General features: G+C 38.2%; 2 protein-coding genes across 10 annotated transcripts; one reads left to right on the top strand and one right to left on the bottom strand.

The window, feature by feature from the left end:
- Positions 1-1,185: 1,185 nt before the first annotated feature.
- Positions 1,186-12,186, top strand: ncmap (non-compact myelin associated protein). The gene is made up of 4 exons (XM_081394130.1): positions 1,186-1,284; positions 8,040-8,146; positions 9,040-9,124; positions 10,922-12,186. The coding sequence occupies exons 2-4, from the start codon at positions 8,053-8,055 to the stop codon at positions 11,196-11,198; spliced, it is 456 nt and encodes a 151-aa protein (XP_081250256.1). The 5' UTR covers positions 1,186-1,284; positions 8,040-8,052; the 3' UTR covers positions 11,199-12,186.
- On the bottom strand, positions 11,440-22,513 carry jade1 (jade family PHD finger 1). 9 transcript variants are annotated; one of them, XM_081394123.1, is made up of 12 exons: positions 22,353-22,469; positions 20,911-20,956; positions 20,302-20,385; positions 19,177-19,241; positions 18,882-19,039; positions 18,569-18,753; positions 18,253-18,464; positions 17,055-17,222; positions 16,833-16,949; positions 15,949-16,482; positions 14,679-14,796; positions 12,161-14,592 (listed from the first exon to the last, which is right to left on the bottom strand). In XM_081394123.1, the coding sequence occupies exons 3-12, from the start codon at positions 20,348-20,350 to the stop codon at positions 13,691-13,693; spliced, it is 2,508 nt and encodes an 835-aa protein (XP_081250249.1). In that variant the 5' UTR covers positions 20,351-20,385; positions 20,911-20,956; positions 22,353-22,469; the 3' UTR covers positions 12,161-13,690. The 9 variants fall into 9 exon arrangements, with proteins under 9 accessions (XP_081250247.1, XP_081250249.1, XP_081250251.1 ...); XM_081394125.1 differs by having other exon boundaries at positions 22,349-22,469; XM_081394127.1 differs by having other exon boundaries at positions 20,911-20,953; positions 22,349-22,399.
- Positions 22,514-22,572: the final 59 nt, after the last annotated feature.

Below are 22,572 nucleotides of genomic sequence, written 5' to 3' on the forward strand. Positions count from 1 at the left end.
GGCGAATGTATGTTAATATCTGTTTTCTAAAAGAGGAATGACAGAAAATGAAAGTCTCACTAAAGAAAGAAAGAAATGAAAAAGAAAATACCTTTTCTCTTTACAGGTAACTTGATTCCCGCTGTGGCATATGGCCCGGGCTGGCCGGCTGGAAAACCCAAACTCTGTCATGGGATCCCTGCTTAGAGGAAGGAATCCCTCAAAAAGAACAAATGTCCCCTTTCTTTTATTGACGCTTTTCTGTTGCAAAACAGGTGTGTGTGTGTGTGTGTGTGTGTGTGTGTGTGTGTGTGTGTGTGTGTGTGTGTGTGTGTGTGTGTGTGTGTGTGTGTTTCGTGACAGAATGATGAAATATACCCTTTTCTGGGAGTTGCTTTCAAAAAGAAAGAGTTACAGAACACACCAAAGTATGACTCATCTTAACATAGAGACCTAATTATGCTGTTAGTTATATTAATATTAGTAAATTACGCTTAAATGTAAATTATCAGGAATTAATTAATTACGCAGTTCATAAACACAGAACTTTATCTTTTAACTTCAAAATAAAAAAAGCAGATTTATCATTTCTGATCCTTAGAATTGTTAATTATCTTAAGTGATGCAGAAAAACAGGATGTTAAATTTAAAATGAAAACCATGTGAATCAAAACAACTCTGATGTTCTAGCAGTTCAAATCATCTGATTGCAATTGAGTGTTTGTTAAGGATGTACTAGAAGGGAATCTGATTGAATATTTCAATGAGGCTGATAAGACATCATCTGTAAACCACATCAGCTCTCTCTGTGGCCCTTGATTTGCATGAGTACTGCAGGAGTGCTAATACAATCCTGTAATGATTTTCTCAGTCACAGAGAAAGTTAATCAAAAATCCTATCTCTCTCTCTCTCTGTGTGTGTGTGTGTGTTTAATTAAAGGTGAGTAATGACTGAGAACGGAGCATGTGTTGTGAATGTGGCACGCCTTGGGGGCCAGGCCAGACCTGAAAAACCAGCTTTCAGTCCAGAGAGCTCTGATATAGTACGTCGTCTCTACCTCTCTGCCAAGTGCTGAAACCATCCAATGCTTTCAACTTCTTCACTTTTCAATCACTCATTCTACCTGTTCAAACTCCTTTCAGACAGAGTTTCCATTTTGTTTTTGTGTCCCAGCTCTGTTAGCAGCAGTGTGTGCGAGGGAAAGTGCGTGTGGACTATGCTCACTTCAGTCGATTAAAGGAGGGGGAGTGGAGGGATTGATTCTGTGGAAAGAGAAGCCCCACGGCAGGGAACTGATCGTACAGGTAAGCCAAATTGCTACTTGGTTTTTACCTATTTTCACTTCGTACATTCAGTTTTGTGTGTGATTTGTCATCTTGGGACCTCAGAGAGACTCTGGCTGCATGCCTCATGTGTGTGTAGGAAAGTTATTGAGATGGACAGATTGTGTATATTCAAAGCGAGTTGAATAAGTGGCTATTATTCAACTCACTTTGTATCTGTTGTATACAGCTAAAATAGTAGTAAACACGTTAACTAAAGTAAACAAACTCTCGGATCTCAGTAGGTCAGATCATGTTTCATGGCAGATACACTAAAACGTAAACTCTTGCTGTTCTTACCTTAAAATGAAATTTCTAACTGATCTGACCCTTAAAAATGATTTTTTTGTTGGTATTATGTAATATATTCAGGTCAATTTAGTCATAAACTGTTTTTACAAGTTGTAAATACAAAGATTATTGGAATATGTTTTACAAGAAAATACTTTTCAGTCTTTCTACTTCAAAATTTCACACTCAGTTAATGCTTGCCAATTCTTTGTAATAATTTGTGAAACTTGATAGTAATTTCTGCACTGTTATTTTCAGTGTATTACATCAAGTTTCACAAATACTTACAAGTTACCACATGAAGAAATCTGAGGCATTACACTGTAAACCAAGTTGAGACTACTCAAATGATTTGAGGTAAGTTTTTTTGAGTAATGGGAAAATTCAAACTTAATTAATTGAGTTGACCTAATGTGGACTTCTCATTGAATTAAGTAAAGATAACTTAAAAGGCAAATGGACTAAACATCGTATATTAACATTTAATCAGTAAAAAATACAATTACAATACTTGCAGTAAATTAAATCAATTGATTGAAAATGTATTTATAAATCGGTCATTTCAAAGTGAAATTGACCAGATCAGAACAATTGATCAGAACAATTAAAAGCACACTGTAATGAACAACAACAGACATGTTTGTCATCTACTTTAACTTATCTGTCACCCTTTGTAATAGTTGTGTGTGAGTTCCTCAGTTGTCCTCGGTGTGAATAGATAGATCTCAACATCATACAGTCACTTTTAGAATGGGTTCAAATATTCAAAATATGCTGGAAAACCAAAAAATGTACAAGACCTGGATTTTTCTTAAGAACAATCGTCACTTTAACTGCCCAGGACAAGCAAGTGACACGTGAACATTCATCACAAAACAAACAAACAAAAAACAGTCGTCGATCATCCAGGTAACGACACAGAATTAAGAGTGAAAATTATTATTAAAAAAATTATGTCAACTTTTGACCACAACTGTATGTGTGTGATAGAGTCAGTACTTCAGGCTAACATCAGTGAGATCTCATCCTGTGGAAACTGCCACTGTGGGTTCAAAAGGTTCTCATTGCCGCAGTCCTTCAGATAAATGGTTGGGGCAGGGAACGGAGGATCCTGTGATTTCAAAAAAAAAAAAAAAAAAAAAAAAAAATTAAGACACATTTTCTCTTAATACATTGTACAGTTCTCGTTGTTTGAAGCACAGCTTAGAGTGATATAATAATAAAAATGTAACAATACAAAGCAATTTTGTTAGTTGGACAGCAACAAGACTGGAAATAATCAAAGCAAGTCAAAGTGCTTTCTTGCCGTTTCAGTAACTAATACAAGATAACTTGGGAAACTGATTGGTATTCAAACAAAAACTCTTTCTGTGTGCGTTACCTTATTGATGACTCTGTTCTTTGAAGATCAGCAGCATTCGAGAAGAATGGCAGCATTTACCACCTGGCCTGAAAGCAATCATATATACACAGTAAATTACATCATTATAAAACTAAGTACATGGTAGATTTCTACACTTTGAATCAAACAAAAGGAGTGAAATTTACACTGCACTTCAACAAATATGATATATTTTTAAGTACGTTGCTAAAACACACCTTTTCTGCCTTGTCTGCCTCACATGAATCAAAAGTCAGCTGCAGTTCTTCCTTCAGTGCTGTTTCTGAAGCCTCTGAGGACAGAGAAGAAAGTGTCTGCTGATTTGTCAAAGGAGAATACGTTAACTCAAACACACTAGCTAGGCTAACATTAATTAATAAAGTGAATATTTAAGTAATGACTAACTTCTTAGAAATGTATGTAGTTAGCAGTTGCTAAGTAACGTACCAGTTAGCAGTTACAAAGCTAGCTAAGATAGCTAGACAAATTTTACAACATAAACGCACTCAATTTAAATCAACAACAACCAATCTTATGTTTTGGTAAATACTCTATTTAAAAAGGTTTTATGAGTTTGCATTACCTTCGTCTGATATAAATGTCTGAAAACACAGGATGATGTCAGCGCACGCAGTAACCGAAGGGGGAGCATGTCTATGTTCCCACAGTCCTATGTTCCCACAGCCTTATGTTCCCACAGCCCTAACCCTAACCCTAACATACCTAAACCTACCCCTCACAGGAGGGAGACTTGTCTGGGATGTAATTGGGCTATCCCTGTACCAGCACAAGCACTAAAACCTACCCTTCATAGGGGGACATAGTTAAATGAGAGAACATAGGACTGTGGGAACATAGGGCGGTGGGAACATAGGGCCTAATTTTCAAAATGTTCAGTAAAAAAATTCTTTGAAATGTGGGAACATAGGGCCGTGAGAACATAGGGCTGTGGGAACATAGGGCTGACCCCACTGAGGGCAGTGGGCTAGAAAATACGGTTCAGATAAAATATGACATTGAAAAACTTTGCCGTTGTTTTATGGTAAACATGTTATTTACAATGATTTTATGAATTCACACACAGACTTCGTCTGATGTAACAGTTAGCCAAAATCTCACAGAAAATACCGGACGGGAATAAACGGCTTGAAAACAACGTCGGGCTAGAAAATACAGTTAAAAAACTGTTACAACATTGAACAAATTTTGATGTTATGTTCTGGCAAACATGTTATTTAAAATAGTTTTATGAATTCACACTTACCATACGTTTTCTCAGCCTCAGAAAATACCGGACACTCTCTGTGCGCATATAACGTTAAGTAATGCTAAGTTACGATAACTTGATTTCTTTATTAATGACAACATGGGGTTTACAGTGTAGTCCTAATAATATGAGAAACTAATAACAGTATACATTGTTATGATGTATAATATTTGAAGGCCTGATGTCAGTTTTCTTCCTCTCCCTTTGTGTTTATGACTAACGTCTGATCATAATAATGATGATATTGAACTAACGAGGTTCCTAGTAGGAACTACCACATTGTTGTTTTTTCCTTTTCCGAGAGGACCAAGAGGATGTGCTTTTCTGCACATCCTCTGAGAATCTGATAAACACACAATCACTTTTTTAACTTTCTTTTTAACTTTGATTGCATCCTTAGACTGACATTGCAGACGAAGCTCTGGCAGGCCAGTCACTGCTTATTGTGTCCTGGTGTTCTGGAACAATACTGAGGGTTCCTGTAAACAGTCTGGCTAGGTTCATTTTCATGCTGTGTATTTTGAAGCAGTAGTTTTTTAGTGAGTGAGGAGTTGGGGACGTGTTTAAGAATCCGGCTTCAGACGGACACATACCTGTAACAGAAGTGATGAATGGACCATTGTTCAAGTCAGGGGAACTGAGGACTGATCTTGTGTGTATAGAAAGGCTGTAGACAGGGCTGTGACGTGCACTGAAGGCCAGACATGCGTGAGCGCACCTGTGATCTAATCGGTTTTTACTGGTTAAATATTGACCCTGATCTTAACTCAAATTGATCAAGTTACACCAAATCGACTGACAGTGACACACATATACGTTTATGAATTTGACCTACGGTTTAACTCATTAGTTAATAGATTGGTGGATTACATTACACCAATGACAAGTGGTTACATTTTAGTCAGAAGCAATCATAACAGCTTATTTAAAATGAGTGAATAATTATAAGCCAATTGTTAGAAATCAATCAAACAGAGACTTAATAAATCTTTTAGAATGAGTTATGACCACACCTTTTGCTGGCAACAATTGAAAAAAAAAAAAACACTTCAAGGGAAGATAGACAGATTGAGAAAGAGTGAAAGATCACACTGAATGCTTTCTAGAGTTGCAGTTTTCTCCACAGTTTTTTTTTTCAATCTAAACCTGAGACGAAATTGTGTACACTCCTTAATACTTTTTTGAAACTGGAAGTAGTGATAAATATGATTAATACAATTATGTGTATGAATAATATGGTGATTTGTATTTCTGTGGAGCAGTATTGGTGTAATAATCTAATTACCTTCTTCCTTTACACACTTTGATCAGTTCAAGAATAATTTACGCAACTGCATATTGTTTATTTGAAAGAACTAAAAGTGCAGTTTCGTGCCTATCCTTGTATTGTTCAATGTGTCACGGTTGATATCGGATTTATAAAGAGAGAGTAATTAGTACAGTAATCTAATTGCACTATTAATGATGTAATTAGTAGCTAGTAATTAAGTTTTTAGAGTAATTTACTCAACACTGCTGTGGACAATGAGATTAGTTAAAGCCAAACACACTTTTTTGATTAATATAACCATTTTATTTTAGCTCTTTTATAAAACATTATTTATGATACTGTCCTTTATTTTTTTCCTGATTTTAGAATAAGCTTGTTTAATTGTTATTTTAATTATCAGCTTTTGATCCAGAAGCAAAGTGTTTTGGGGTTTTTGTTTTGGTTTGGGTTTTTCAGCCAAGATTTAAATTGTTGAGTTGAATTTAGCAGAAATGTGGCTCTGGCAGGATTCAAGATTTGTCTTGTTCTGTTCCAGCAGCTCTGTTCGTCTGTGAGATTGTACAGTGGCTATAAATTAAATCAAGTGGGACAGCCTGACACTTCAAACCTGAGAGTGTATTATGGTCTGTTTTATGGTGGTGTGAAACCAAGCTCCATGCTGATGTCCTGTGATTCACCTTGTAGCTCAGGCAACAGAATTTACAACTATTTGCTGTTCTTTGGTGGTACAGGCGCTGTATTTTTCTTTCCATCAGCGCTGATTGCTTCTGTCAGAAATACTCATAAGAGCCAGCCTCGGACGTTATGGCCTGTCAGGAACAGAAGAGGCTGTTTTACGAAGCGAGGCACTGAAAATAGGAGGATGAGCTTGGCAACTGTGTAAATAAATGCAGGTTATTTGGTGCCTCTAAAAATGTCTATTCTCATCTCAGATCTACTTCCTTGAGATGATAAATAATAGATGGACATCTGTTGATAAATAACATCATATAGTAAATATGCATCTGCATATAAATTGTAAGGCACAAAAATTACCGGTTACTGATATTAAAAGTAATTTATTGATGATTATGTCCATATAATATTAACTCCATACTGTTTTGTCTAAATATTTTTTGTGTGCAAGTGAATTCAAGCATCACAGCATTATAATGTACCATATTAAAATAGATTCTCATTTTGAGATTTCCAAAAATGACATTTACAAAGATTTTCTTTGCCATCAGAGTTCTCTTTAGAAGTGTTCATCTAAATGTAAAAGTAGAGGAAATGAGCATGAACAATGACTTTTTCAATATCATCTGATACTGATTTAAAAAAAAGTCTAATACTATATCCTACTAAAAATCTTTATCAGACCAGCCAAATGAACTCAAAATAAAGTGGGGGTTCAGTTCTAATTCGCTCCAAAGTCAATCACAGGTAAAGGTGTCCCAAAATTAGACAATTGGTAAACATATTTTTCACTGATTTGCTCATTTAGACTGAGAAGACCCTGAACGCTGATGTGAAGCCCACGCTGTCAAAATGTTTAATAGCTCTTATGAAACTCAAGATTTTGCATGTTTTGTAGTTTCCAGTTTATTTGAATATAATCAGCAGGTGAAGAATAGACTTTACATGTGCTGGAAAGTGTGTGATCGTGTAGGAGGGAGAGAGTCTGCAAGGATTTTCAATGTATGAATGCACTTGGTTGAGTGATTTGGGAGAAATGGACGGAGATCATGTGTGTTCTGGGTTGTTCAGCTTTTTATAGCCAAAGCCATTTTCATTTGAAGCAGCTCTGATTGTATTGCCGAGGATACTCCAGAGTCAGTTAAATCTAAAACCAACAGCAGCTGTGTAATTTTGAGGTTGCGGCGAGTACATCAGCAATGCACCAGAACTGAGAGTTCACCGAGTACAAACAAATTTGTTCCAATATGGACCATGACTCTGCTGGACAGACTAATGGAGCTGGACACACTGTGCTGCATTAAGCGATTAAAAAAAACGGAAGTTGATGGGTGTGAGATGTTTATTGCTGACAGATATATGGGAGAATGATATACACCTCTCAGGCATTTTTCAACAGATTGACCTATTTAAACATATAATCACTCTTCCAAGTGCCTAAAACACATAAACAGGGAGCTGAAATGAAATCTTGGTGGCAGATAGGCCTTGTAGATGTAGAATTAGCAGTAAAAGCAGTATAAAATAAAATGACCGTTTTGAGACTATAATTCACAAATAGGATTTCTAAACTAATTAGTAGTTTACTGAACATAATGAATCATGAATTCAGTGTGGTTAAAGTCCCCAAAACAGCAATTTGGACTAATTAACACTTTGTTTTATACAATGCAAACAGCCTTTTCAAAATCCGTAGAGCCAAAGGCACAGCAGTTGTTGTTGTTGAAGTAAAATGATAACATTAAATCATTCCTTGCTTGTTTATGAATTGTAAATTAAAATCTATAAACCAAAGTGGTATTGTATGTTTAAACATTTTTTCCCTTCTTGTTTTTTTGTATCTTTTTTTCCAGGACAAATCTAAAGATGCAAAGGGCGGCCACATCATCCGTGACCCAATCCACAACAACACAGAACACCACAGCCGCCACCAAGTCTAGAGACCAAATCCTCACGCAGAGTAAGTTTCAGATCTGTGGGACACTCTATGGCCCCGTTTACACCTGGTATTGAGATGCTTTTTGGTCGATCGGATCACAAGTAGACGACGGAAACACACCATCTGTCTCTTTTGTCCACTTTCAATCACTTCTGTCCTGATTTCTTCGAGGGTCTATGCATGTATGGGGTTTTTTCAGATCTTTCGATCTAATGGACAGCTTTCGTTTCTACTCTAATAGCTAAAGTTTAAATCTCGTCTGGCTAGCGTGCTTCCCATAATGTTCACGCATTATGTCAGTAGGTGGAGAGCAGGGGGTCTTCTGTGGCTGTTTGAACACGTTCGACCGCGTGAGCATCGCAAACCGGTCGAATGCGTTTTCGACTACCTCTGAAAGTGGTCGAAAGTGGACAAGATCAAAACATTTTAGACCCCGTTTACACCTGTATTTAGCGGCGTCAACTTGTGATCCGATCGACCAAAACGCATCTTAATACCAGGTGTAAATACTTCTGACGTGAAGGAAAAATTTATTTGGAACATTCACTTTGATACGTCCAGTGTTGACAGCCTGAAGGTGTTGCACAACGCCACTCTCTGTGTGAGAGCATGAGCATTCTCCTGGAACTTGTTCTACAGCATGTTTTAAAAGATTCACATTCAATTTTGTATTGTGTATTCTACTATTGCTTTACTCATTTTGTGATCAAATGAACGCACTTCTCTAAATGTCTTTATTGATGTCTTTTTTTAACTAGAGAATTTTGCTTACAATTTTTTTTTCTTACAGTTTTGGCTTTATTCGTATTGAGGTTTTCATTGAATGATTGGAAGGGAACATGTGATCTTCCCAACCCTAAGCTTAATGTTCACAATATGTCTAATAAAACATTCCCTGTTTGTTGTGTTCACAGGCTCAGGAGCCATGATAGCTATAATCGTCATTGGTATAATCATCATTCTCACGTTTTTGCTTATAGTCCTCAAGACGTACAACAGGTATGGCAACATTTTGATGTAAACCATAATGAATGAGTTACATACCATGATGTGAACAGAACACCTTGTCTATCTCCTCACAATAGCAGGACAGTTTTAGACAGACCTTTTAATGAGGCCTAAAAATAGACATGACATTCTCAAAATCCATTTGAGGACAAAGACACTCTTAAAATGTTCTCAGGGCTGAATGGAACAGGTTATGGAAGATTCAGATCTGTTTAATTAAGAGAACTAAATTGATTTATATGGTTTATTATTTTAGTGATCATCAAGTCATCAGTATAATATAAGTTAATTTAAGCATCACATTATAATGTACAGTATGAAAAGCTTCATGCATTTTTTAATCAACTCTTGAATGTGGGTAAGTTTCATAAAAAAAGCAACATTTTAAACAAAAAGCTGAAAAAATTGAGGTTTTCCCCCTCAAAAAGACTACCATGATGTGCATAAGCAATGCTTTTATGGCTTGTTTCTGTTCTGTGTTTAGTTACGGAGATTCTGTATTCTTTCAGAAGTAACGTAATTGCGCCCCCTAACATATAATAGTGAAAACACGGAAAGCCTGCTAATTCCGTCAATGGCAGGAAAGCTATGGCTGCATCCAATATCGCGTACTTCCCTACTATGTAGTTGGTGGAAAAACAGTATGTGTCAAAACATGTATGTCCGAATTCACTGTACTCATAAAAGTGTGCATACTATTTTTGCACACTTCACTATCTCATGAGTCTACGGGAGAGGGTTAATGAATGGCAGTGAAGCAACGTAACTGATGCTGGTATACCACATGAGAATGACAATATGGTGGCGAATGTAGTACATACTACACACACTCATAAAAAACATACTTTTTTAGCGGTCCTGAAGTAATTACTCATTCAAAATAAGTACCTACTCAAGAGAGAATGCGCTTTCGGACGCAGCCATTGCCTCATAAATGACGGAAAATTCTGTCACTGGGAGGGAAAGAGTTCAATTATTAGCATTTTGTGCATTATTAGCATTATGCCCTTTTCAGAAGATGTAGAATAAGTCTGTATGTGAAGTTTTAGCTCAAAATACCCCACAGATATTTTTATATAGCATGTTAAAATTGTCACTTTTTGAGGGTGAGCAAAAACGCACCGGTTTTGTGTCTGTCCCTTTAAATGCAAATAATCTGATGCTGTTCCTGGCACAGAGGGCGGAGCTTCAACAGCTTGTGTCCTCACACAGACATGCACTGAAAATTTCTAAAACTTTTAGCCTTTTATGTTCAAACCGGAGTCAGACAATGATGGAGAGACTCGAGAAGAAGTGACAACATGTAGAATGCAACAGGACATTTCTGAATGTTTAGTTGATGAATTTATGTAGCTTATGTGTAGTTATCTTCTAGTCATTGATTAGCATATTCTGTCTTGATAATCTATAAATTGCGTCCCGGGGGCGGGGTTTATGTACATTTTAGGGTTAGTGATGTCACCAACCCGGGAGAAATGTCTTGTAGTCCCTACCAGTCCTTTGTTGAAGTCCTTAAAAATCAATTTCTTTAGAAGAAAATATCTCCCTTTCGCTTCTAACTTTGAACATTGTAACTTTGCAGATGTTGTTTATGCTCAAACAGCAACATTACACACTAACTAAAGTTAGAAAAGTGAACCACCCCTTAATATATATATATATATATATATAATTAATTCAATATCGGCCGATAACCAACATGGTACCCATCCTTACATACTTTAATTTTATTCTTTTTGAACAACTTTTATCTATTTATCAATCCATTTTTTCAATCATTTATGACAGGAGAACGCATGCGAAAAGGATGATGGCAGGAGGCTCCAGCAAACCACGGAAGAAAGTGTCTTCAACCACTACAAATACAAACATGGCCATGAGCAACGTGGGCGCAAACTCAGTTTCTGGAAGCTTTGCGCAGTCTAACACGTCCTCAGACAACGGGTTCCGCATTCCACGGGTCGAACTGGGAAACATGGAGCGGAGTAATGGGGAGCATCTCAGCACCAACAGTGGCTCAACAATTGTGACAATACACGACATGCCATCAGTTGATAACACATAGCAGACATTCTCTGGACTTACATGTGCTACCAAACATACAGATACCAAACATACCAACATGAACAAACGACCAACGGAAGAGGACCGGTCATATCTGAGCACACACCATTAACTGCACATTCCCTGCCCGTTTAGGATATTATTGAACTTTGAGGACTTTAAAAATTGAAAAGTCCAATTTAAGAGTCTGGATATGATAATGAAAAACTTGAAGAACAGTACTGACAAGTGTCTTAGCATTTGATGGGATCATAGTTTTATTTTTAGGACTCGATTTGGTGATGAAATGTAGGTTAAAACAATGTAGGTTTCTGCCTTGAGCTGAAAACGTTTTTTGTTAAAAATTAAATTGGTGGAAACTAGAATCAGTTAGAGCTGTTAAGGATGTTACATCAATGTAATTGTTGTATTACCAGGACATTTGCACTCTTAATAGAAAAGGCTTTAATATAAGATTGTTCAAATATTAGGCTATAATATTGTGAACTGAATTTATGCACATTGCAGACACTGATCCAAAGCAGCTTAGGTTGTATTCAAGGTATATATTTTGTGTTCATGCAATTCCTGAAACTCAAACCCATGACCTTGACAGTGCTAGTGGCATTTTAGGGCTCAAGACTAGAACGCCATTGGTGAGATGGAAAAACACTGATCTTCAGATGTTATATTGTATGTTGGTGGTAATCAGGCTACATCTTAAGACATGCCAGTGTTTCCTGCATTAAACAACTGCGATGCTTGATTGGTCAACAATTTGTTGGCTTATCCTTGTTCTTTTCAAGGAGTCAGTTGAAAAGATTCAAACATTTGTTTGTGAGTTTGCTGTTCGAATCAGACTCAGTGACTCATTTATTCATTACTGAGTTTGCAGCTGATTACATCACTGAATAATGAATCATTTATTTTAACAGATTTGAAATGAATCGGCAACTGTTTGTTTTTAAAGCTACACATATGTACAGTTTTGTCCTAATAAAAAATATTCTAAAAGATATTCAAAAATGTCTCAAAATATTACAGGTCAAAGTTAACAGAGTAAGGCCAGAATGTCATAAATTGTAAGTGAAAAAGATTGATGTCGCCATTTTATTTGGCACACATAGAATCAGAATCACTACAATGACAGCATCAGAAGGGAAATAAACTATTTTTAACAACTAAAAAGTAATCTGATTTCCAAATATGGTTTAATTTTAGGAGTCACGATGTCTATGATTGTGTTTTTCTTTAGTCTGGAGCCCTGTATTATGAATGCAGAAAACTTCAGATCCAGACATTTCCAGAAGTAACCTCAAGAAAATTTATTCACAATCTGCAACAAAACTAAAGTATTGCATAAGAATAAAAGAAAAACAAAGAAGAAAAATACAGCAGTGCTCGATTATATAAACATGTAGAAACTTTTTTTTTTTTCTCTGAGCACGGTTAGACCAAGCTCTCTGGCTAATGTTCTAGTGCAACATCTTAACAAAAACACTCAGGCACAAGATAAACTTTTTCTCGAGGAGATCGACTCACATTTTGCATGAGAAGAGACATTTACAGCTATAAAGAAAAGATGCAAGAACACATATTTTGAGTACTGCTCCAAGGCAACCATGTCAAGAAGATCAGTCCTTTCAACACAAGTGTCTTCATTACATCTATGATAGTGTCTTGAGTTATTGTTTAATATCAAGTGCAAAAAGTAAATTCAAAGTAATGGATACTGGAAGTAAATGATTGTTAAAAGCCTTTCTGACATCCATTATGTGTCAATTTCATCATACTGATTGTGGATCTGTCTGGATCTACAGTGTCCATCTATTGCTGAAGAATATGGTTAACTGAAAGAGTTGCTTTTTATTTGTATTTTTCTGGAAAGGAATTACTTCAAGACCAAAGAGAGTACATATAAGGCATTGACCTGTTACACACACTCAGTTTGTTTGAAAAAAGAAAGACATAACACTATAAATTAAGTACAAATATAAGCAGATTTTACCTGAGAAGGAAAAGGTGCCACATGGTAAGTATGGCACATCTCAAACATACACAACATGATGGCCTTTTAAGTTAGCTAAATACTGAGAAATAAATTAAAGTCTTTCCTAAATTTTGGACACTGGTTAGACTGTTGTGGTCAGTATTTTTAAACAGTTAAGTGCTCAGTTAAGTGCAGTAATTCTATGGGACTTAAGACAGTTGGGCCGTACTGGCTTTGTTTCACGCTGGTAACATCCTCACAAGTGCTCATAACTTATCTATGAATTGTGCCAGTTATTTCACCTGATTTGAAGTCTCATTCATTATTAAGAAGATATTTTTCTTCTTCATCAGCCAATTGTTTGGTCTTTGAAACGTTCTGCGTTGGTTTTTAATGAACACACCAAAAAAATAGTTTCAGCAACAGCAGAAAATTACAGAATAGAAAAATAAATATCAATCCACCTGTTCACCTTTCATTGAAAAGCAAATGAAGAGGACAAAAATAAAAATTTTGGACACATTTTATGATGCAAGTACTCCACGTTGGATCACGTCCGAACCGTAACGTCTAGTCATCGGGCTTCGAAGTCTTTGGGCGTGACACCTCTTGCCCTGCTCTGATTGGCCAAGATCAGACTCTTCCACGTGGCTTCGGTTCTCACTTCCTGTCCGCAGCCGGGTCCTAATTTGAGGGGAGGCGGCGGCGGGACTTGTATTAAAAGTTTTTAAGGAAGTTTGGTCCACCACGTCGTTTCTGTCCTGCACATCTTTCCCTGCTGATGTTCTCTCACTCCGTTTGGGGATTCTGAAACTGCCCCAGTTTTTCAGATGCCGCCTAGTTGTTCCATTTGGCACTAATTTTCCCTGATGTTGGCTCGCGTTTGTCTTCCTCGGCGATCCGTTATACATGGTCGGAGAACTAGAAGAGGTTCTGCTGTGAGACAGCAACAATCTTTCATCCGTGTTGTCGAGCTCTGTCTTATCCTCAATAGACTTCGACTGTCTGAGTTTGTCTTTGATGGACACCTGTTCCCACAGCTTGCTCCTCTTCCTGTCCTCCAGGGGGCACTCGCTCTCCTCATCTCTTCTATGAGAATCACCACCCCTAAGCCTGCCCTCCGAACGTTTTGCTGTAGCTGACGCCGATGTCTCGTTTTTCTGAATTTTACAAGCTCCAGAGCCTGAATCAATGACCCCAGAACTGGGAACGTTGTCCATGACCATGCTGTCCAGTCTGGGAATCTTTGCAGGCTTGTCTGCTTCGATATGCCTTGAGACTCTGTAAGGGTTGCTCCCCTTCTCAGTGGAGCCCAGGGCGCTGTTCTGCCCGCAGTGACCCTTTAGAGGTTGGGGGGACGCAGGCACGGGTGGCACTGTTCGAAAGTAAAACATGGCCTCCTCCAAACGTCTAGTGGAGGATATACCTGATCAGGAGAGAAAAAGGAAGAGGTAACAGTTAAAAAGGAGGGGAAAAAACTATTTCAGTGAGTGTAGTAAGCATCATACTAACCGGCAACGCGTCCCTGCTCGAGCAGCCTGACGTGGTGATGAAAGATCTGTTCCTGCACTCGGCACACGGTCCGTTTAATCCTCTCCCGGCGGCTGACCATGTACGTCAAATTACGCACCTGAACACATACATGCATGCAAGAAATATGAAATATACTAAAAAGAAGTGCAAAGTTTTTCATTCATCTTCAAAACACAAATAAAGACATTTCTGATTTTCTCTCATCCTTCTTGACATGCGACAACCTATAAGGTTTGTTCTCTCGTGTCAAACAGGCACAGTTGAACTTCCATATTTGATGTGCTCTATGTATGTGCTTTGACCAATGTTTATATACAGTATTAACAAAACCCTGAATGAAATCGGTTCTTCATGTAAAGCTATTATCTCTTGGGTTAAACCACTTGATTTATTTGGATTACTTTTCTTGTGTATATTTGAACTTTTTAATGCATGAAAGGTTTGTTTGGATGGACTTTCAGAATTTAAAAAATAGTGTGTTATATAATAAAAATGTGTTAAGAACATTAATGGGTTTGCAAAGACATAAGGGAGTCAGTTTTCTTACATGGAAGACATGCTCTCATCATGAGAAACCAGAGGCTTATGGGTAAATGACACATTAAAAGAATGTTCTGGGTTGAAGACAAGATCTACCGAAAACATTTATAATTGAGAAGAAAAACAGGCCAACGTTTCAGAGGGTTTCAAAGTAAAAATGAAAAAGTTTGTGCTCAAAGCACTTACATCAACTGCTCTGTAAAAATGGTTTATTATTTGTCTAAATATTCCTTTTTGAAGTGGGAATAGTTTTTAGATTACAAACATAATTCTTGTGGCTGGAGTTCAGTTATATCACATTCCTTTCTGTTTTCTTCCTATCAGACTAATAATTGAAATTCATTCACAACTGATGTTTAAGCCCGCCTATTAAAAAAAAAAGAAGAAGGGGATATTGTGTATATTTTCTATTTGGGTTTGGCCTAACAACATATTTTATGGTCTAAAGGTAAAGATACAGGTGTGATAATGACTGTGGTGTGACAATGAAACTATGTAAAATGTTAATGATAAAACTAGTTTAAAACCTTGATAAAATATGAACTACATTGAACTGTCTGCAACTCACTAACTGTTCATTTGAAATCAGGGAAGGCAGAGATTGGATCCTGCTATCTAACTGTCCTGAGCTGTGATTGGCTGCTGCTATCTTTCCTCATACTGATCTAAGCCCATTCTGAAGGTGGTAATGTGGCTCTGCAAAACGTACCCTCTCTAGATCCTGTCGTAAATGCGTGAAGAGGCGGAGTCGCCGCAAAAGCACTTCCTGTTCTCGCCGGGCAAGGCTATCTTCTTCCTCTTTCTTCGGCATGATGAGCGGCTGGTTAAAGTTCACTTTCCTTTTCAACTTCCAGTATTGTAACAAAAAGTCCACCATCTCTAGGGGCAACTGCAGGTGCTCGGCAACTTCATCAGCGGCGACAAAGCGATAGAATTCATCCTCGAGCTGCTGGACTCGAAGCTTACGCTCACTGAGTCTGGTCTCTTCTGTGTTTTGTGCAAGTCTGGGCTGTGAAGAGGATGAGATGTCTGCTCCCCTATTTCTCCTTCTGTCTTCACTGGTCGGGACCTTCACTGGCCTGTCATCATCCCCCTCTTCCTCATTCCAGTCCATGCCTGAGTGCTTAGGACAAAACGATTTGAACTTGACTTCATCTGCATCTGTGAGGATCGTGTTCATCTTCAACCCACAATGCAGACCGCAGGTCACATGGAACGCCACACGGCAACTTTTGGCAGAACACTAGGGGGATTTGGAAAGAGATGATGTCAGGATTAAACCGCAGAAGATGGGGAAAATGTGAAGCAGAATTTTCTTTGTTTGATTTTTTATTAATTAACCAAATTCTACATTTAAACATTAAACATATAAAAAAGATATATAAATTATATAAAGATAAAAATCTGGTCATTTGGGCTCATGTGAATATACAGAATTTCAAAAATGTTTTCTATACAGTACTATTTAATTCATATGTTTAAACTTTTTATTAAGAGAAAAATTACTAAGTGCTTTAACTTTAAGTGCCCTCTGGAAGGTTCTGAATATCTGCATGAACAGCATAAAAATAGATAAACATCAGCACTCTGTACCTGAATACAAGCTCCTGTTTTCTCTTTACACAGACAGCATATTAGAGCCCATCTGTTGCTGGGTATTTGAGACACATTAGTGATAGGCTCCATCTTCTCAGGGTTACCAATGCTTACCTATAGATAAAGAGCACACAACAGTCCAGTCTGAGCTCACATTGTACTCTTCCGAGTCATTAATGCAATCTCTTTAAAAGTCTTAATTTGTGCGTGCATCCTTACCTCTGGTATCCAGAGGGCACAGCTGACGTGGACCCACTTGGTGCCACTGCGGGTGGGTTTCATTGCTCCACCTTTTTTAGGGCAGAGATGGCATTTGGGAAAGATGCCCAGCGCGCAGGTACGGCAAAGCCAGCTGCCCTCAGGAACTTTCAGTATACCGTAACATGCCTGTGGGGAGGTACATTGTTATGCAATTCATTTCTGGTCGACTAGTAGTCGTTCATTTAAGCCATTAGTCGACTAATCGCATGTTTATATTAATGTAATTACTTAAATATATACTGGGGGGGGGGGACTAAACCATAATGAGCCTTTAATATATATATAGGTGTAATATATAGCCTATTCTGCACTCAAGTGCACGCATAAAGCTTGTTGCAAAGCACCAGCAAAACGACTATGAATGTATCAGAAAAAATAGCAAGGAGACATTTTAATGACTTATTAATAAACTAGTGTTTTCTGAGTCAGTGTCAGCTTCAATGAAGTTGCGATGCCGACTCACCAACTCCGCAGTCGACGCACCTTTAGAGAGAAATGCACCTTTCATACGGATTACAGAGGGTAGGTTTTTATATTAACTGGTTCATTCAAAAGTAGGCATTTTTTAAGCTTTCTAAAGATAAAAGATAGATAACCTGTCTGTGAGGCAAGTAACCTATATGCTGAGTTTCGTTTCATTTTTGTGACGAGACGGCAGAAAGCACATCCAGTTATTTTACAAAAGCACAACGTATTTTAAGTTGCTTCAGCTCTTATCAGGAAAAAATGCAAGTGATCGCACAGCCGCCTCCATGTAATGCAGTAAGTGCACTATACTTTAGCTTTAACACTTCGCACAAACTTGGATATGCGCCTAATAATAGCGCACATTTATCTAGGTTAACAGAGTGAGTGGCCAAGTAAAGTTGCTACTACTTCCATGTTTCAAATCATAAGCCATATTTGAGGTTGATGGATGATCGGAGAACGTTTGGATTTCCTGCCCGACATACTGTAAATACCACAAAGAACTGCCGTTAACGATCCCTCACGGACTGCGTGACTACGCCACAGTAGGAGTTTTTTTTTTCTGCGGCTAACCGACGAAAAAAACAAAAATTTTTGGTCGACTAAGCCTCTTCTAGTTGAATATTAAGAGGGGCAGCCTCAAAGCTCTAACATGCTTTCAAACACTCAGGTGCCCAAACACACATACCTGATGCACACAGATGTTGCACTTGTCACAGAACACCATTTCGTTGCCATCCTCGCCGTCAGGGGACTGACAGACATCACACACCACATCCTCATCGTACTCTATGCCAAGCCCCTCCTCCGTTTCCATGGCATGGCTCATGTTGTCATAGCAACGGCGCTCAAACTCCTCCATGACCCGCTCCATTGTCAGCTCATCCAGAAGTTGCATGCCTACAGGCAAACCAGTTAGCCTGACGTGACATTTGTTTCCACAGGGTGCAAGAAATTTGAGTGCATAATGGGTAAAATGAAAACTCCAGACTGGATATGCTCACCCATCTTACTGAACTCCTCATTAGTGATCTGCAGCCAAGCTACATCCTCCTCATTCAAGTCATAACGACACATTCCATCAGCTAGTGTCTGAATACCCACGTACCCCAGCATCGATGACTCAGATGAGCGAATGAGTTTCTTCGGCCTGATGAATAGAGGAGCAGGGCTTTTCGCAGCTACAGTGCTGTAGTGAAAAAAAAGAAAGAAAAACACATAAATAGATTTAATTTTTAATTAGTACATTTAGATTTAATGGCAACCACCACTAAATAAGATTAGTTTGACAGGTAAAAAAATAAATAAATGTCATACCGCACTGTACACTGTGGTATGGAGTTGGGACTGACAGGGACTTGTACCCCTTTCTCCCACTCCTGTCGCCAGGGATCGGCCAGCTCATAATAATCCTCTGGATTCAGCTGGTAAGAATCATGCAGCTTCATAGCGGTGATCAGATCTGTCCTGAACACCTGGAAGAGAGAGAGAAGAGGGGTTGCATGAAAAGATTTGTGTTTGTGACAGAGCAACATATATCTACGACATTATCATCTTCATCTGTTAGGGTCGTATTGGGGCAGTAGTCTGAGTGCAAGACAGTCCCACGTACCTCTGAGGGTCTCTTTCCATTCTGTTTCCTGTGCTTGGAGTGCTGAGACCAGGACGTGGAGATACCTGAAAGAGACAGAAAAACATGCTACTCTATGAACTGAGGACATAAATTGTATGACTGCGAGAGAGACTACTCATGTTATTAGCAGCAATAATGATCATTTTCATTTCAGCGAATGGCAGTATTAGTTTATATAAGGAGAGGGGTTGTGGGGCTATAGCTAAAGGGCTGAATGCTAAAACATCTTTGTTTCTCTTCTATTGTAACATATTTCCAAGTGAAACGGCTTCTTAAACAAAACAAAAAAACACAAAAAAAGTAGTGCTGGGCTTGGATTATCGTTGTTTCCTAATTGCGGCAATCTCATGTGAGTGATAGTTTGCTATTGTCCAGATCTCTTGTCCGGGGCACACTTCATCAGAGAAAAAAGATGTTGTTGAGAGGTTAACTTGAAACTTGAGAGGACAAGTTTGGAAAGATTTCAAGGGCACATACATTTTAAAGAAAAATAACGACGAGTGCGGAGAAATTATTTATAATAAACACTGCAATATTCTGTAAAAGAAAAAAGAAAAAAAGGCAACCAATCAAAGCCATCATGAAGAAAAATACTGCAATTTTCAATAGCATCTCAATTTTCTAATTGCACCGTGAGGAGGAAAGGAACGAGGAGTGAGGAAGCGCCTAGAGGTGCACAGGTGTATCCTATACTCTCTTAATGAAAAAACTGAAACCTGTTTAAATTCTCCTCTCCCTTCACATCTTTAACAATAATTTTAGTTTATGTTTTCCCTTGCAATCACACAATGATGAGGGGCACAATTAATATTTATTAGCAATTTCTTAAATAACCATAGTTCAAAAACATAAGGACAGAACATAAGATACAGATGATGATGCTTTGAAAAGACACTTGAGCGATCAAGAATATTCCAATACACAAATATGATTTCCTTCGATTCTTCCATCCTTATTTTCTTTCCTTGCATCCTTCCCTCGCATCCTAAGGGGGGAGGATCTGAGACGCAAGGAAAGGAAATAAGGATGAACAAATAAGACATGAGAACCACCCTAGGTTTCTCTAGGCAAGTTGGTACTAGAAAATAGTGTCTGTTTACTTACTTCCATTGTCCGAGTCCTCACTGGTGCTTGGGACACGGCTTCGCTTCATCCTCAGCTGCTGTGGCCTTTCAGTGATGCAGAAATCTGCAGAGGTTGATCAAACATTAGCAGAACATTCCTGAAAACTGATCCTGCAGAGATCACCACTGTGTGCTTGTGCTTCCCTCAGCCAGCCACAACTTGACAGACTGAATCCAGTAGAGACAGATTTAGAGTTAAATAACACTTGACTTAAACCTAATTCAAATTAAATGATGTTAAAATTCTTAATATTAGACTTCATATAATTGCATCTCAGCCTAATACCGGTATGCAGATTCAACTTCTAAGTAATACAGAGTCGTAGCTGACTCCTTCAAAAAGTGTAAACAATGTGGCGCTATACAACTGTTGCTGTTTGGTTGAGCATCTGGACATAACAACGTCGGTTCAACCAATACCGTGGGTCTGAGGGCGGGACATTGGCAAACGGGGGCGTGTGCATGACATTTTACACACTTCACCTTAAAGTTTAGGTTATTCTGCTCTGATAAAGATATCAGTTTGAAACAAACAAATGTAATTTTTCAAATGTCATATCGAGCAGTCAAATCAAATAACAACACTGACCTACTGCTGTACCATAACAGGATACCTGGATCTATACCATCAGCTTCTGTATATAAAAGCAAATCAATTATATATTTTTAAACTATGTGTTGCAAAATAACAAATTGTCACACTTCTGTGCAATGCACACATGCCTGGGACATCAAAAGCAATAACAGTAGACTGACAGCCCAGTTTCACTGAGAAATAAAATTAATCCTTGTATTTTTCATGCACTTTCCAGCTTTAGACATAGACCGAATTTTTAGCCACTTAACACAAAGCACAACTACTTTTCATTAAAGAGCATAAAACAACATTAACAAAGGAAATAGCGTTTTTTATTAATATATTCATGCGACTAAGCAAACTCGTTTATAAAAACACTGAAAATAGTTTAGTCTGCCCAACTTGCGTTTATATGAATTTAACCAAAATCATAAAGTTTAAAATACTTCAACATCTCACAACTATCAGCCAATTTCAACAGCATGACCAGATGGCAAAGGAAAAACTAAAATTATAAACCCTTTAATTCTGCCTGCATATAGCAAACCGTCTCACTCCGTATAAACAACAGCAGTTCACGCAGTGCAAACGCTTCATGTGACGCTGCTGACAGACCACGCCTCTTGACGTCACATAGCTGTTCGTTTTAATGCCAGTTAGAAATTAAAAACATTATTTATCTTAATAATAGTAATTAAATATATATATATAACAGTAATTCTACAGTGTTTAATACACAACCTATGCTCCACGTTGGTATCTTTAAACACCAACCTATAGCATCAACAACAAAAAAATATGTCGCTACATTCGTTCGATCAGAAAACTAAGTTCTATTGGCAGATACATACATTTGGCAGATTTAACTTCTAGCGCAAATCCTAAAGAAAAATTTCTACCGTTATTTTCCCAACATCACGGCAGAGATGAAATCGGACCAACCCAGACCGTTGCATGCGGAAAAATATCAAACATCCCTCTGAAACCTAATCACAATTCATTTATAAACTAAAATTGCAAGACATCGACATGCGTTTGGTATCATTTGCTGGTTCAATACCAAAACTTTTAGGCTAAATAACATAAGCCGCAGTCAGGCCAGGACGCGCGCGCCCAACTTACGACATGACGCTTGGACACACATACACGCACACACACATACACATGCGCGCGCACGGCCAGCAGCTATGCGATTCAAAGTAACAACCAAATATCAAGGCAAACAGCACCGTTAACTTATAGGAATTAATAAGGAGGCCAAATGCATGTAGACATTCATTGAGGGAATCGTCTGCTGCATCTCAACTTAATCTTTTGGCGCCATTTTAATGACGTGCTACATTTGCACCGGACCATCTGCATGAAGAGCTCGCGGAAATTATGGAAAACATTTGCACGTCCCTGCCTGTAAAACATATATACTACATCACAGCAAATATTTTTAATGTACCTACAAAAAAGGTCTTCTTGTTCCTGCGGTGGCGTTTCTATATGGCGCTTGCTCAGAGTTTGAGTAGTCGCCTCTCCTCCACCCCACAAACACATGCAGGTTACGTATGCGCGCCTCTACTGCTGTTTTCCTCATGCACCCGCAGGGGGAGCTGGTGCGCGCGCGACACACACACACACACACACACACACACACACACACACACACACACACACACACACACA

The sequence above is a fragment of the Scardinius erythrophthalmus genome, assembly GCF_964197995.2.
Source record: "Scardinius erythrophthalmus genome assembly, chromosome: 19".
NCBI lineage: Eukaryota > Metazoa > Chordata > Actinopteri > Cypriniformes > Leuciscidae > Scardinius > Scardinius erythrophthalmus.

Excerpts from the sequence above, each read along its gene's own strand:
- ncmap (XM_081394130.1), top strand. The coding sequence starts at position 8,053 with ATGCAAAGGGCGGCCACATCATCCGTGACCCAATCCACAACAACACAG. Across the intron at positions 8,147-9,039 it reads AGACCAAATCCTCACGCAGA|GCTCAGGAGCCATGATAGCT; the intron begins GTAAGTTTCAGA and ends TTGTGTTCACAG. Across the intron at positions 9,125-10,921 it reads GTCCTCAAGACGTACAACAG|GAGAACGCATGCGAAAAGGA; the intron begins GTATGGCAACAT and ends CATTTATGACAG.
- jade1 (XM_081394121.1), bottom strand. The coding sequence starts at position 22,443 with ATGTGTTTGTGGGGTGGAGGAGAGGCGACTACTCAAACTCTGAGCAAG. Across the intron at positions 17,223-18,252 it reads GCAACATCTGTGTGCATCAG|GCATGTTACGGTATACTGAA; the intron begins GTATGTGTGTTT and ends ACCTCCCCACAG. Across the intron at positions 16,483-16,832 it reads AAACAGGAGCTTGTATTCAG|TGTTCTGCCAAAAGTTGCCG; the intron begins GTACAGAGTGCT and ends AAATCCCCCTAG.